This window comes from Haematobia irritans, chromosome 2, assembly GCF_050003625.1.
Source record: "Haematobia irritans isolate KBUSLIRL chromosome 2, ASM5000362v1, whole genome shotgun sequence".
In the NCBI taxonomy this organism is placed as follows: domain Eukaryota; kingdom Metazoa; phylum Arthropoda; class Insecta; order Diptera; family Muscidae; genus Haematobia; species Haematobia irritans.
Genome location: NC_134398.1, coordinates 21,348,557 through 21,365,273, shown reverse-complemented (window position 1 = coordinate 21,365,273; position 16,717 = coordinate 21,348,557). Strand labels below are relative to the sequence as shown.

At 27.2% G+C, this 16,717-nt stretch overlaps 1 protein-coding gene across 1 annotated transcript; it reads left to right on the top strand.

The window, feature by feature from the left end:
* The first annotated feature begins 2,692 nt into the window (after positions 1-2,692).
* Positions 2,693-16,118, top strand: LOC142224492 (centrosomal protein of 104 kDa-like). Its single transcript, XM_075294269.1, has 7 exons — positions 2,693-2,720; positions 2,767-3,895; positions 4,582-4,720; positions 11,842-12,998; positions 13,062-13,207; positions 13,277-13,378; positions 15,199-16,118. The coding sequence occupies exons 1-7, from the start codon at positions 2,693-2,695 to the stop codon at positions 15,345-15,347; spliced, it is 2,850 nt and encodes a 949-aa protein (XP_075150384.1). The 3' UTR covers positions 15,348-16,118.
* Positions 16,119-16,717: the final 599 nt, after the last annotated feature.

Sequence of the window (16,717 nt, the reverse complement as noted above, 5' to 3'; positions counted from 1 at the left end):
AAAATTTTTAAAAATTTTATATCTATAGAAAACTTTGCCAAAATGTTTTTGTTATAGAAAATTTTGCCAAAATGTTTTTTTATAACAAATTTTATAAAAATTTTAATTCTATAGAAAATTTTGACAAAATTTTATTTCTATGGAAAATTTTGCCAAAATATTATTTTTATAAAAAATGTTGTCAAAATTTTACTTCTATAGAAAATGTTGTCAAAATTTTATTTCTATAGAAAATTTTGTAACAATTTTATTTCTATTGAAGATTTTATTTCTAAAGAAAATTGTACCAAAATTTTATTTCTTTTGAAAATTTTGCCAAATTTTATTTCTATAGAAAATTTAGTCAAAATTTAATTACTATACAAAATTTTTAAAAATTTTATATCTATAGAAAACTTTGCCAAAATGTTTTTGTTATAGAAAATTTTGCCAAAATGTTTTTTATAAAAATTTTAATTCTATAGAAAATTTTGACAAAATTTTATTTCTATGGAAAATTTTGCCAAAATATTATTTTTATAAAAAATGTTGTCAAAATTTTATTTCTATAGAAAATGTTGTCAAAATTTTATTTCTATAGAAAATTTTGTAACAATTTTATTTCTATTGAAAATTTTGTCGAAATTTTATTTGTATAGAAAATTTTGTCAAAATTTTATTTCTATAGAAAATTTTATCAAAATTTTATTTCTATAGAAAATTTTGTCAAAATTTTATTTCTATCGAAATTTTTGTCAAAATTTTATTTCTATAGAAAATTTTGTCAAAATTTTATTTCTATAGAAAATGTTGTCAAAATTTTATTTCTGTAGAAAATTTTTTCAAAATTTTATTTGTATAGAAAATTTTGTCAAGATTTTAGAAAATTTTATTTCTATAGAAAATTTTGTCAAAATTTTATTTCTATAGAAAATTTTGTCAAAATTTTATTTCTATAGAAAATTTTGTCAAAATTTTATTTCTATAGAAAATTTTGTCAACATTTTATATCTCTTGAAAATTTTGTCGAAGTTTTATTATAGAAAATTTTATCAAAATTTTATTTCTATAGAAAATTTTGTCAAAATTTTATTTCTATAGAAAATTTTATCAAAATTTTATTTCTATAGAAACTTTTGTCAAAATTTTATTTCTATCGAAAATTTTGTCAAAATATTTTCAAAATTTTATTTCTATAGAAAATTTTTCCGAAATTTTACATCTATAAATATTTTGTCAAAATTTCATTTCTATAGAAAATTTCGTCAAAATTTTATTTGTATAGATTTTTTCAAAATTTAATAACTATACAAATTTTTTCAAAATTTTATATCTATAGAAAACTTTGCCAAAATGTTTTTGTTATAGAAAATTTTACCAAAATGTTTTTTCTATAACAAATTTTATAAAATTTTAATTCTATAGAAAATTTTGCCAAAATTTTATTTCTATGGAAAATTTTGCCAAATTATTATTTTTATAAAAAATTTTGTCAAAATTTTATTTCTATAGAAATTTTTGTCAAAATTTTATTTCTATAGAAAATTTTACCAACATTTGATTTCTATAAAAAATTGTGTCAAAATTTTATTTCTATAGAAAATTTTACCAACATTTGATTTCTATAAAAAATTTTGTCAAAATTTTATTTCTATAGAAAATTTTGTTAAAATTTTATTTCGATAGAAAATTTTACCAACATTTGATTTCTATAGAAAATGTTGTCAAAATTTTATTTCTATAGAAAGTTTTGCCAAAATTTTATTTGTATAGAAAATTTTGTCAACATTTTAGAAAATTTTATCAAAATTTTATTTCTATAGAAAATTTTGTCCAAATTTTATTTCTATAGAAAATTTTGTCAAAATTTTATTTCTATAGAAAATTTTGTCAAAATTTTATTTCTATAGAAAATTTTGTCAAAATTTTATTTCTATTGAAAATTTTGTCGAAGTTTTATTTGTATAGAAAATTTTATCAAAATTTTATTTCTATAGAAACTTTTGTCAAAATTTTATTTCTATAGAAAATTTTATCAAAATTTTATTTCTATAGAAACTTTTGTCAAAATTTTATTTCTATCGAAAATTTTGTCAAAATTTTATTTCTATAGAAAATTTTTCCGAAATTTTACATCTATAAATATTTGGTCAAAATTTAATTTCTATAGAAAATTTCGTCAAAATTTTATTTGTATAGATTTTTTCAATATTTAATTACTATACAAAATTTTTCAAAATTTTATATCTATAGAAAACTTTGCCAAAATGTTTTTGTTATAGAAAATTTTACCAAAATGTTTTTTCTATAACAAATTTTATAAAAATTTTAATTCTATAGAAAATTTTGCCAATTTTATTTCTATGGAAAATTTTGCCAAAATATTATTTTTATAAAAAATTTTGTCAAAATTTTATTTCTATAGAAATTTTTGTCAAAATTTTATTTCTATAGAAATTTTTGTCAAAATTTTATTTCTATAGAAAATTTTGCCAACATTTTATTTCTATAGGAAACTTGGCAAATTTGTATTTCTATAGAAAAATTCTGTCAAAATTTTATTTCTATAAAAAATTCTGTCAAACTTTTATTTCTATAGAAAATGTTGTCAAATTGTTATTTATATAGACATTTTTTTTAATTTTATTTTTATGGAAATTTTTCTCAAACTCTTGATTTCTATAGAAAATTTTCTCAAAGTTTTGGGTTCTAGATGTTTTCAGTGCACTTTATTATTATTCGTATAACAATTTCTGTTTGTGACTTTTCTTTTCGGATTACTTTCAGCTGAAAAGGTTGAACTTTGGTTGCACTACTCTCCCAAAAGTATACCCAGTACACCATCATCACAATGCTTCGATTTTCTTGGTTTTGTGGCCTTAGCTGATAACGCAGCTACCAATTATAAATCACGGGAACTTCAAAGCGTATCGGTTAATCCTCGTAAGGGTACACATCTAAAACTTAGGCTCAGTGGTGCCTATGTCAATGAGTTCAATAGTGAAAATCAAATTGCCTTAATTGCTGTCAATGTTTTGGGTGAAGATTTGGACAGTTGTGAGGGAAATGGGACCAAAGAATGTGAAGAAAATGTTGCGGCAGGCTCCACTACAGAATCAGGAGAGAGTGTGGAACAACCTTTGGTATCAATGTGTGATGACTTATTATTCTCTATGTATGTGGAAGAATCTATAGCGGATGTAATACGAGAAATGGAAGATCGCAAATCCAAAGCGGTGGCATGTGAACGCTTTGAATACGCTCGTAAGTTGAAACTATGCATGAGTGCCTTGCGTACGGCCGGAGAACGTTTGGGACGTTATGCCTTGGCCAAACGTCAAGCGGTTCAACAGGAAGATTTTACCACGGCCAAATTGAGGAAAGAACAAATTGAGATGTATAAGACGGCGGTGTTTAAACATCTGCTTGTTGATGATTTACTGGAGAAGAATGGTGAATCCTTGGCGGCCAATGATGTGGCCTGTGAAGTATATGCCTCAAAACCAATATTACCCGTGGCTCCCAGTTTACAAGATGTGGCTCAAGCTCTGGCCGAGGCCCATATGACAGCTGCCATGAGTCCTAAAAGTTGCCAAGAAGATAAATCATCTACGGATGGAAATAGTTCCGTGGGTGGGGGTAGTGCAGCAGGAGGAGGTGGGGGTGGTGGTAAATCAGGCCTTAGTCATAACTATAGTAGCAGCCTTAATGATCATGTGTCATCATTATCAACCTCCAACTTGCGAAAATCTCATGATGAAATACCAATGTCTCCAAAGCTCAATATGAGACGTAGTCCCAGTCGTCACAGTTCCCCAATGTCCAGTCATCAGGGGTCTTTGAGAAGGCGTAATAAAAGTGCCCCCCGAAATTCCTATGAAGAGTATGAAGATCGGGCTATACCCACATTAAGGCAGTAAGTATGCGTCGTTATTTGTAGAAATTAAAAATGCATATAGATTTTGATTCTGTGTTAAGACCTTAGATTTGGAAAAACAAGCAAAAATCTAGCTTTAGTCTATATATCCCAGTATTAAAAAAATTTATATTCTAACTAGTGAGAGTTCTTAGACACTCACTAGAATAAGAAAAAAAGATAATTTAATATGTATTTTCTTCATGCATGCTACTACCTTACTACTTGTACTACTTGAACTACTTAAATATGCCCCATAGTCTAGTAGATGATCCGATACCACCATCGACAACATCCTCGTCATGGTCATCGTCATCGTCATATACCTCCACAGGTCAATTTTAATTTGTAGCTTCAATTAGTTCTAACTTGTTTCTCTTTTTCTCTTTCTCTCCGTCTATCTTTTTCATTTGAATTTCATTCATGCCTACAATTAAAAAAAAAATCAAAAACAAAAAAATAAATAAATAAATAAAAAAAAATAAAAAAAAATCTAAAATAAAACTTATCATCTCACCATTAACTGGGATATCATATATGTTTGCCATCCCTTATCCATTTCGTCCATTTTTTGTAATATTTTTATTTTTATTTCATTTTTGGTAATTTTTCCATTTTGATGTAATCGATGTTACACTTAAACCTACATATATGAAAAAAACCAAACCCCCTTTGACCTGATCCAGTTCGAATACTAATGAATTTTTAAGAGAGTGTCAAGGTACAGCTCTATTGGAAGCGGACCCAAATCGTGGACGTTCACGTCTAAACGATCGTGAAAGACGTCAGGCTGCCTTACCGATATTGGTTTTTGGTAACGATATGGTGAGTATTGTATTTTTTTATATTTTATTATTATTTTTTTAATGTGCTATATATGATGTGATTTGAATTTTGTAGATAGTCGAAATTCAGTAATATCTGTAAGGTCGAACCGTCATATTCAAATTCGCAGTAGATAAAGTCGGAAAATACAAGATTTTTTTCTTATATGCGTTTTTTTCTTATAACCAATCATTTTTTATAAAGAACAAAATTTCTTATAACCATCCATGCAGTAGAAAATTCTTAAAGGAAAATATATGACTGAAATTTTGTTCCTATACAAAATTTTGTTTCTATAGAAAATTTTGTCAAAATTTTATTTCTATAAAACTTTTATTTCTCTAAAAAAAATTATCAAGATTTTATTTCTATAGAACATTTTGTCAAAATTTTATTTTTATAGAAAGTTTCGTTAAAATTTTATTTCTATAGAAAATATTGTCCAAATTTTATTTTTATAGGAACTTTAAAAATGTCAAAATTTTATTTCTATAGAAAATTTTGTCAAAATTTTATTTCTATAGAAAATTTTATCCAAATTTTATTTCTATAGAAAATTTTGGCAAAATTTTATTTCTATAGAAAATGTTGTCAAAATTTTATTTCTATAGAAAATTTTGTTAAAATTTTATTTCTATTATTCTATAGAAAAAATTAAAATTTTATTTCTATAGAATATTTTATCAAAATTTTATTTCTGTAGAAATTTTTGTCAAAATTTTATTTTTATATAATTTTTTTTTTCAAAATTTCTATAAAAAATTTTATCAAAATTTTATTCTTATAGAAAATTTTGCCGAAACTTTATATCTATAGAAAATTTTGTCAAGATTTTATTTCAATGGGAAATGTTGTCAAAATTTTACTTCTATAGAATATTTTATCCAAATTTTATTTCTATAGAAAATTTTGTCAAAATTTTATTTCTATAGAAAATTTTGTCAAAATTTTATTTCTATAGAAAATATTGTCAAAATTTTATTTCTATAGAAAATTTTGTCAAAATTTTAGTTCTATAGAAAATTGTGTCATTTTTATTTCTATAGAAAATGTTATCCAAATTTTATTTCTATAGAAAATTTTATCAAAATTTTATTTCTATAGAAAATTTTGTCAAAATTTTATTTCTATAGAAAATTTTATCCAAATTTTATTTCTATAGAAAATTTTGTCAAAATTTTATTTTTAAAAAAAAATTTTGTCAAAATTTTATTTTTAAAGAAAAATGTTGTCAAAATTTTATTTCTATAGAAAATTTTGTCAAAATTTTATTTCTATAAAAAATTTTATCAAAATTTTATTTCTATAGAAAATGTTGTCAAAATTTTATTTCTATAGAAAATTTTGACAAAATTGTATTTCTATCGAAAATTTTGTCAAAATTTTATTTCTATAAAAAATTTTGTCAAAATTTTATTTCTGTAGAAAATTCTGTCAAAATTTTATTTCTACAGAAAATGTTGTCAGAATGTTATTTCTATAGAAAATTTTGTCAAAATTTTATTTCTATAGAAAATTTTGTCAAAATTTTATGTCTATAGAGAATTTTGTCAAAATTTTATTTCTATAGAAAATTTTGTTAAAATTTTAGTTCTATAGAAAATTTTGTTAAAATTTTAGTTCTATAGAAAATTTTGTCAAAATTTTATTCCTATAGAAAATTTTATCCAAATTTTATTTCTATAGAAAATTTGTCAAAATTTTATTTCTATAGAAAATTTTGTAAAAATTTTATTTCTATAGAAAATTTTATGCAAATTTTATTTCTATAGAAAATTTTGTCAAAATTTTATTTTTAAAGAAAAATTTTGTCAAAATTTTATTTCTATAGAAAATTTTATCAAAATTTTATTTCTATAGAAAATGTTGTCAAAATTTTATTTCTATAGAAAATTTTGACAAAATTTTATTTCTATCGAAAATTTTGTCAAAATTTTATTTCTACCGAAAAATTTTGTCAAAATTTTATTTCTGTAGAAAATTCTGTCAAAATTTTATCTCTATAGAAAATGTTGTCAGAATGTTATTTCTATAGAAAATTTTGTCAAAATTTTATTTCTATAGAAAATTTTGTCAAAATTTTATTTCTATAGAGAATTTTGTCAAAATTTTATTTCTATAGAAAATTTTGTTAAAATTTTAGTTCTATAGAAAATTTTGTCAAAATTTTATTCCTATAGAAAATTTTATCCAAATTTTATTTCTATAGAAAATTTGTCAAAATTTTATTTCTATAGAAAATTTTGTAAAAATTTTATTTCTATAGAAAATTTTATTCAAATTTTATTTCTATAGAAAATTTTGTCAAAATTTTATTTATATTGAAAATTTTGTTAAAATTTTATTCCTATAGAAAATTTTGTCAAAATTTTATTTTTATAGAAAATTTTGTCAAAATTTTATTTCTATAGAAAATTTTGTTAAAATTTTATTTCTATAGAGAATTTTGTCAAAATTTTATTTCTATAGAGAATTTTGTCAAAATTTTATTTCTATAGAAAATTTTGTCAAAATTTTAATTTCTAAAAAAAAGTTGTCAGAATTTTATTTCTATAAAAAATTTTATCCAAATTTTATTTCTATAGAAAATTTTGTCAAAATTTTATTTCTATAGAAAATTTTGTCAAAATTTTATTTCTATAGAAAATTTGATCAAAATTTTATTTCTATAGAAAATTTTGTCAAAATTTTATTTCTATAGAAAATTTTGTCAAAGTTTTATTTCAATGGAAAATTTTGTCAAAATTTTATTTCTATAAAAAATATATAACAGAACAATTTCGTTCCTACGAAGGAAATCCTTGGCTCTTTCCAATCTAGATTTGGTTAGCTGTTACACGTTTTGGAATTTCAATAGCAATAGTCCAAGCTCATTTTTATACCAAACCCAATAGGATGGTTATGGGGGTATAACAAATTTGTCATTCCGTTTGTAACACTTCGAAATATCGATTTCCGACTGTATAAAGTATATATATTCTTGATCAGGGAGAAATTGTAAGACGATATAAGCATGTCCGTCTGGCTGTCTGTCTGTTGTAATCACGCTACAGTCGTCCTATCGTCCTGAAATTTGGTGCATATTCGTCTTTTATCTGCACGCAGGTCTAGTTCGAAGATGGGCTATATCGGTCCGGGTTTTGATATGCACGATTTTGTATGGCCCCCATATATCCCGATCGCCCGATGTGACTTCTTGGGCTTCTAGACATAGCAAATTTTATCCGATTTACCTTCAATCAATCAACTCTGGAGATATTTTGGGTCTACGCATAAGTACGCCGAATATGGTGGTTCATGTTTTTGTATTTATATCATGTGGACCGATCTCCAGAGTTGAGCTCCTAAGTAGTGTAGACATCCCAATTTTTATGCGATTTGCCTGAAATTCAAAATCAAGAGCTGAATATGGGGCGTATCGATCAATTTTGATATACCCCACAAGTAGACTGATCTCCCGATTTTACTTCGAAACACCCCAATTTTTATCCCACCATGGTGCAATGGTTAGCATGCCCGCCTTGCATACACATGGTCGTGGGTTCGATTCCTGCTTCGACCGAATACCAAAAAGTTTTTTCAGCGGTGGATTATCCCACCTCAGTAATGCTGGTGACATTTCTGAGGGTTTCAAAGCTTCTCTAAGTGGTTTCACTGCAATGTGGAACGGCGTTCGGACTCGGCTATAAAAAGGAGGTCCCTTGTCATTGAGCTTAACATGGAATCGGGCAGCACTCAGTGATAAGAGAGAAGTTCACCAATGTGGTATCACAATGGACTGAATAGTCTAAGTGAACCTGATACATCGGGCTGCCACCTAACCTAAACCAACCTTATCCCATTTGCCGGAAATTCAAAATTTAGAGGTATTTCCGGCCATAAATAGGTGTAGCGAATATGGTGTGGGTCGGCCCATGTGTCAAGTCTCCCGATTTCTATGTTGGTATATATGTTTGCTTGGCAGAGTATCTGTCATCAAATCCACCTGAGATTCTACACATGTATTTTCAAGTAACCTGACGAAGAGTTTTCTAAATCATTGGCGCCAAAAAATGACCACTTTTTGGGAATCGTTCTTTTGCTTTAGTTCATAATGAACTTATGTGCACGGTCATTGAACTTTATACCCACGTTTAGTTCATAAAATGTTTGAGACATACTTAAAAAAAAGGAAGATTTCATTAATCTGTGGAAAATTTCGTAAAAAATAATAAAACTTTAGTACAAACAAATAATTTTTTTTCCAATAAAAATAACTTAAATTCAGCGATATTATAGCTACGGATTTGTTTCGGTGTAAGGAAACAATTATATTTTTTGATTCATGGTGATGGATATTTAAGATTCGGCCCGGCCGAACTTAAGTCCGTATATACTTGTTTAATATGTGTTGCCACACCGAAAAAAAAGTTTACTATTTTTTATGAAAAATGAACTAAACCATAGTAAGAATGACCATGATTTGGCGCCAAAGATTTTTTTCATCTAGATAAGTTTATGATTTTCTTATAAATTAGTTCATGTATTGCATCGTATTTTAGTGCATTATTACTATGCTGTGGGAAGAATATAGTTAAACTCATTCAAAATATTCCTGCTATCCGGAAAAATTAACAATTTTTTGGGAAACCTGTATTAAGAAATTGGTTTGAAATAAACTGTTTGTCGGTATAATTTTCAAAAAAGTAGAGAAATTGAGGAATCAAAGGTACAACAAGCCTCTATACAACTAAAAATTTTTTTTTCAAAACAAGTCAATTTTCTATAACCACCAGTATTTTATTTCAAAAAATTATTATTATATTACACAAAACTATGGGTTATGATTTACAATAAAGGAAATATTTGTATTAGTTCGTTGGATGCAGTTACTTGTCGGTAGTTAGTAATTGCTTCTTCAAAAGAGTACTATTCTATGTTATTAGGACTAAACTAATTAATTTAAATTTCCATGTTTTCTATCCATATGGAAGATATATATGGCATACGTTTCTATATTCCCTGAATTATTGTCCAATTTCATCGATTTTGTCTAACTTTTATTGGGCGGATTTGTCTTATAAGCATCTGAAATTGCAAAGTTATACAAAATATAAGAAAAATATTATCAAATTCTATCGTTCATATTGATTTTTAACTCACGGTTTTCAAGAGTATTTCCTAGAGCCAATAAGGATTTCAGCTTAATTAGCATTAAACAGTAAGAGTATTCAAAAAACAAAAAAAAAAAAATACCATTACAAGACCTGTCTACCTGCAAGTGAAAATAATTATTTTTATTAAATTGAAATTTTGGTTTTATCAAAAACGGACAAAATACCGTTTATAGAAAAACTTACCACATTGAAAAATCCATCCAGTAGGAATCATATCCATGGACTAATGGGACGTTTTTTGAAATTATTCACAGAATATATTTGAAATAAAAAATATTATAAAATTAGGCATAATTTCCACTTTTCAGTATAGCATTTAGTATTTTAGTTCGAGTTTAGCGGCTAAAATCGAAATTTTCATGATAAGTTTTCTAATAATCCATTATAAAAAAATAATCTTTATAAAAAATTTGGTTTGGGCTATTCTGCATCAAGTTATATTTAAATTTGTATCGAAGACGTATAATTTTATACTTTTCTTAGTGATTTATTTTTAATTTTAGCGGCTAAACTCGAACTTAGTACTCATATGTAGGAATTGCTGTAACATAAAAAATATAGATTCAAAAAACTGGTTGCATCTCCAACCTGTGATCCAAATGTAGAATAAATATAGATTATCCTATTATCACTGATGTTGTATATTTGTTATGTAAATCAATTAAAAATCCGCATTAATTTTAAACTATTAACAGAAATATACAGTTCCTTAATCTGTTATTTGTTTTTTTTATCAATAAAAAGCGTTTTTGCTTTCTCTAACATCACATCATTCACTTCTCAGTTTCGAAATAAATGTATTTTCATTAATACACACCAATACCGCACGTACAATTTTGCAAAATTAAATCCACGTGTGCACTTCATAAATACATCAACAGAACTGAATGCAGCAATAAAACTCAAAGACACAAATAGTCATAAAGGATACATACCTGACGTAAAGAAAAACAACTCCACACACACACACGATCCCTTTCTGATCTCGCTATTGCAAGAAAACACCTCTCACCACAAAAGATACCAACAACACAAAAGGAACATTCCATTGTCTCTAGAATCAAAACAACCAACAACAGCATAAATGCCGCAATAACAAACACAAACAATCGTACGAGATATACACAAAATGTCTCTAAAAACTCCCTCACATGATGCACTCACATTTTCCAGTAACACGTTTATTGATTAGTTGGAATTCTATCTATAAGTTAAGGTAAAATATATACCAAATCTATGAGGAATCTATAAAAAATTATATACACCCGTCAAGGATTATATTAACTACTTTTTATTCTACTTTATCTAAAATTTTCAATGTGAGTAAAAACACTCCAACATATAATAAAAAGGGAAATAATCTGTAGGTAGCCAACGTGCGATTCGGTAATGTCGTTAAGTTAATTTTTACTACAAAAAATTTTTTCCATACAAAATTTTTTCTTAGTAAATTGTCCACATTTCGTAGTAAGATTTTTATATTGTCCATGTATTTTTATAATAGAATCAAGGATGCATTAACTACTGTGTTGGAAATTTATTTAAGGAAAAATCCTTCCCATTTCGTAGTTAGTGAACTAAAAAACATTTACTGAATTTTTATAAGTTTTCCTTTAGCTAAGTTAATTTTCGTTGTGGTTACGAGAAATGAACTATATTACAGTAAATTTGTTGAACTATGTGAAAGTTAAACTGGTCCTGAAATTTACAAGACACTTTTTTTTCTGTGCAGTTGACAGGGACTCAGGACATTATCATAGTCCTCGATATAGATTTGACGGAGGAGATAACTCAATTTGGGCTAACTTCGAGTGGAGAAAAGAAAAAATAATTATCCGCTTGTAAATTGAACCATATCTAACACCACTGTTCATCATATCTTCTGTTATCCCTTATACCCTATGCCTCGAATAATGTCTCCGTCATATTATTAACTAAATTCATTTTAATTCGCTTTCATTTCAGGTTGAACAATTCTACTCACGGCAATTTCAAGATCGTGAAGATGGCCTCGTTCGTCTGCGGAATTTTCTTAAAGGTCAAGAAACAGAAACGCCAAATAATGCAAACACTGAAAGTACAGCTGGACCCAATAAAGTGGCCCGTAGTGCTGCCTTCCTGTTGCATAGATCGGTGCGGGATGCTGTTTACTCTGTATTCAATCAAGCCACCGAAACGGTGAGAGTTCTATTTTTGGAATATGTACCCGGACGGGTGTCACAAAGCGAGGTGGCTCGTTGTGTAGATCGTTTGCTGCCAGAACTTTTGGCCAAGTCGGGTGATCCATCGGCCCGTATACACACCATGGCCCAGCACACTATTTTGAGTATGGCCTCTTGTCCTGAAGTGGCGGAACAGCATTTAGTGGCTCCCGCTCTATCGAGGACAGTGAGTTCTGGCACCCATCCACGATTGGCCTTGAGCCGCATGCAAATGTTGGAACAATTGGTGCTCAGTCAAGGCATCAGCACCGACAAGCACAGCGGTTTAACATGTCGTGCCCTCTCGGAATGCGGCTGTTCGGGTATACATCATCCCGCGGAGCCGGTGCGTAAAGTAGCCGAAAGGATACTTTTGCTCGTATACAAAGTAAATCCACGTCTTGTGCGTAAGCAGCTACCGCCCGATGATGATATAACGCGACGTAATCTTTTGTATCGCCAACTATTTACGGAGTTCGATAAACTGGATCTGGAGCGTAAGACAGAAATGCTAGAGGCCAATAAATATGCAGCGGGTCATAGTTCCAGTGACCCTCAATCACCTCCATCGAACCGAAGTACAGTGGAACACTTACAATTGGGCGGTGGGGCCAGTGGTGGTAGTTCGGATAGTCGTGCCAGTCCTTATGGATTCTCTTGCAAATCACCAGACTCACAATCAAGTCCTATGAGGAGATCTGAGACGCGTATACTAAAGAGTCGAAGCGGTCAAACTTTGGCACAAGTAGGCAATAATCCCGGAACTAGTAATGGTTATGCAGGACGTGATAATGCCAAATGTAATGGCAAACAGCAATATAATGAATTACTAAAACGCTCAATGATATCAGCCAGTAGTTCCCGAAAGAATTCCAATTCGAACTCAAATTCAGAATCATTTGAAGAAACCACTGATGTGATGTAAGTTCTAAGGTTTCGAACTGCTTGAGTAGTAGTTGACTTTGCAGTATTCTTTCGTTTCAGATGTTGTCCCTTTTGTGATTGGTCCTCACAAAACGGTGATCAATCTCAGTTGGATCGTCACTATTGGAAGTCATGTCCCTTTCTCACAAAATGTCCCCAGTGTAGTCAGGTATTGGAGGTGGCTGCTTTAAATTACCATTTGACAAGTGAGTCTTAAAACTCAAATTTTTGAAACTAGTTTTTTTTCTAATCAGAGAATGTTTCGTCCTTTTCAGAGGAATGTGAAGTAAAGGATAATTACATAATGTGTGAACGTTGCACGGAATCTGTGCATAAACAACTTTATGACTTACATCAAATGGAAGACTATTGCAGAGGTAATTTACATTAGAAATAACCATTATATACGGCGGAAAGAAAATAGTTAAGACTCGGCGTTCGCCTTATAGAAAATTTTGTCATAATTTTATTTCTATAAAAATGTTTGTCAAAATTTTATTTCTATAGAAAAATTTTGTCAACATTTTATTTCTATAGAAAATTTTGTCAAAAATTTATTTCTTTAAAAAATTTTGTCAAAATTTTATTTCTATAGAAAATTTAGCTAAAATTTTATTTCTATAGAAAATTTAGCTAAAATTTTATTTCTATAGAAAATTTTGTCAAAATTGTATTTCTATAAAAATTTTTGTCAAAATTGTATTTCTATAGAAAGTTTTGTCAAAATTTTATTTCTATAGAAAATTTTGTCAAAATTGTATTTCTATAGATTTTGTCAAAATTTTATTTCTATAAAATTTTTGTCAAAATTTTATTTCTATAAAATTTTTTGTCAAAATTGTATTTCTATAGAAAGTTTTGTCAAAATTTTATTTCTATAGAAAATTTTGTCAAAATTTTATTTCTTTAAAAAATTTTGTCAAAATTTTATTTCTATAGAAATTTAGCTAAAATTTTATTTCTATACAAAATTTTGTCAAAATTTTATTTCTATAAAATTTTTTGTCAAAATTGTATTTCTATAGAAAATTTTGTCAAAATTTTATTTCTATAAAAATTTTTGTCAAAATTGTATATTGTATAGAAAATTTTGTAAAAATTTTATTTCTATAGAAAATTTTGTCAAATTTTTATTTCTATAGAAAATTTTGTCAAATTTTTATTTCTATAGAAAATTTTGTCAAATTTTTATTTCTATAGAAAATTTTGTCAAAATTTTATTTCTATAGAAAATTTTGTCAAAATTTTATTTCTATTGAAAATTTTGTCCAAATTTTATTTCTACAGAAAAAATTGTCAAAATTTTATTTCTATAGAAAATTTTGTCCAAATTGTATTTCTATAGAAAATATTGTCAAAATTTTATTTCTATAGACAATGTGTAAAGTTCTTCTTAATTGGGGAGGAATATTATGCAAAAACTACGAAAACATCAAGTACAAAATCTACCATTATTGGTAGAATTCTTCCAACTGTGGCAACCGTGTCTGGGAGTCGGTTTATACGGGCACTATATTTGCAATATCGTTCGACCTAAATCAATAACAACTACTTGTGCCATGTTTCAAGTCGATAGCTTGTTTTATTCGGAAGTTAGTATGAATTCAACAGACGGACGGACATCTGAAACCAACATTTTGGATGGCTTACAAACGAAATGATAAATTTAATAATCTCCCGTATCCTATGGTACCGTACTTAAATTGGCATACAACTTTTTTTCTAATACAGTTTGTGTCATTAACCCTTTGATCACCGATATTTACTAGAGAGGACATTCAAAAACGACATTGAACTTTCAATCCCTACTTAACTTCGATTTATTTTGCATTGTTATTTTAAAGTAGAGGCTATAATCTAAATACGCTATAAATATTGGCGGGTTCTAAAATGCTCTTTTATAAACTTCTTTAAAAATCAACCAAAAATACGCAAGTTTTAGATCATTTTTCTATTGTACGTCTTTAGTAAATGGATAATCATACAAAAACTATAGCTGATGTTATTTTAGATTCTAGTTTTATATTTCTTTTCACACTTTGACAGGTCAAATAGTTTTTATTTTGATATGGCTATTTGGCCATAATTCAAAAATCATGATTTTAGAACTTTTAGAGATTTTTAAATAATTGGGGTAGGCCTCAAAAATGTTTATCCTTCCTAATTATTAATAAAATTTTTTATTTCATTTTTTCAGAATTGAAAACGGGTGCTGCCCGTTGCCCCTTGTGCCATGATGATGTCCATTTACCTTTGGATGGGGGATGGAAACTTCATCTATTGAGTGCCTCCGGATGTCCTGGCAATTCAAGAAGGCGTTCTAAAAAATGTACCACATCGTCGTAAGCGAAATGGAAATTTTATAAATCTACCATAAAATAGACTGTCTAACAGGAGACACTTGGGACATAAATATTACAGTTAAATCGTTGGGAGGATTTTCTTTTTTTGCATAGGGCGAATTTTATATTCCCCTACAAGAAACACACTATGCTAGGGATACTTTTTTGGAGCTTAAAATGTAATGAAACTAACTACAGATTATAACACTCGAATTTTTTGCAAATGAAAATGCTATTGCAATAGATAGCTATTTAAAATCAAAATTAAATTAAAACTGCATACGTAAAACAAAAAACACTATACTTACACAAAAAGGTGTAAGTTTTTGCTAGGGGAGAATATGATGCAGAAAAAACTGACGACTGGAAAATTGATAGTCGAATTTTTAAAGAATTAGTTAGTTAATTTCTTAAGTTATTTAAAAATCTATGAAATATAATTTAAAATTAATTAAAATTATATTTGCTTAAATTTTTGGACAAACATTTTCTTTGGGGATTATTTGGCAAGTGTGTGGGACCCTTAAATAAACATTGTGGGCCAATGACTGCCACAATTCCAATATGATATAAAAGTGTGGATCATATGTTGGAATTCTATTTTATTGGATTTTTGACTCTGATTTTTATGAAGCTTCTCAAGTTTTTATCCCAACATAGTCTACATATTCTCCATCAAGCAAAAAATTACTATCTTTTTGAGAAAGCCTCACCAAACTAACAATTCAACCAAAAGCTAACATGACTCTATAAAATTAAGTTTTATAAATTTATACATAAAATACACAACACATTTTTAATTGATATAATTTCATTAAAAAAAAAAAATCAAATACTTATATTTTTACCTATTTGTAATAGAATAATAGAAAATCAGAATTTGAAAATATAACCTATTTACTTATTTTTGTTATATCACAGCTATAGTTTATAATCCACAAAAAATAATTTTAAGTTCCTATCTTAAGCATAAAACTGTGTTATAATTATTTTTATAATATGTTGTTCCAGTGTTTATATATTTATTTGTTACGTATTTTATAATAATTTGATGATATAATATTTCATAAGCAAAGATAAAATAATGATTTTTAGTTTATTGCTATGCTCGTAATCTTTGTGTGTGAACGACCCATAGGAAATTAATCACCAGAGTTGATTTTAATATATGCTACTCACTATAGCTATGTTCTATAGAAAATTTCGTAAAATTTTTATTTCTACCGAAAATTTTGTCCAATTTTTATTTTTGCCGAAAATTTTGTCAAAATTTTATTTCTATATAAAATTTTGTCAAAATTTTATTTGTATAGAAAATTTTGTAAATTTTTTTCTACCGAAAATTTTGTCCAATTTTTATTTCTATAAAAAATT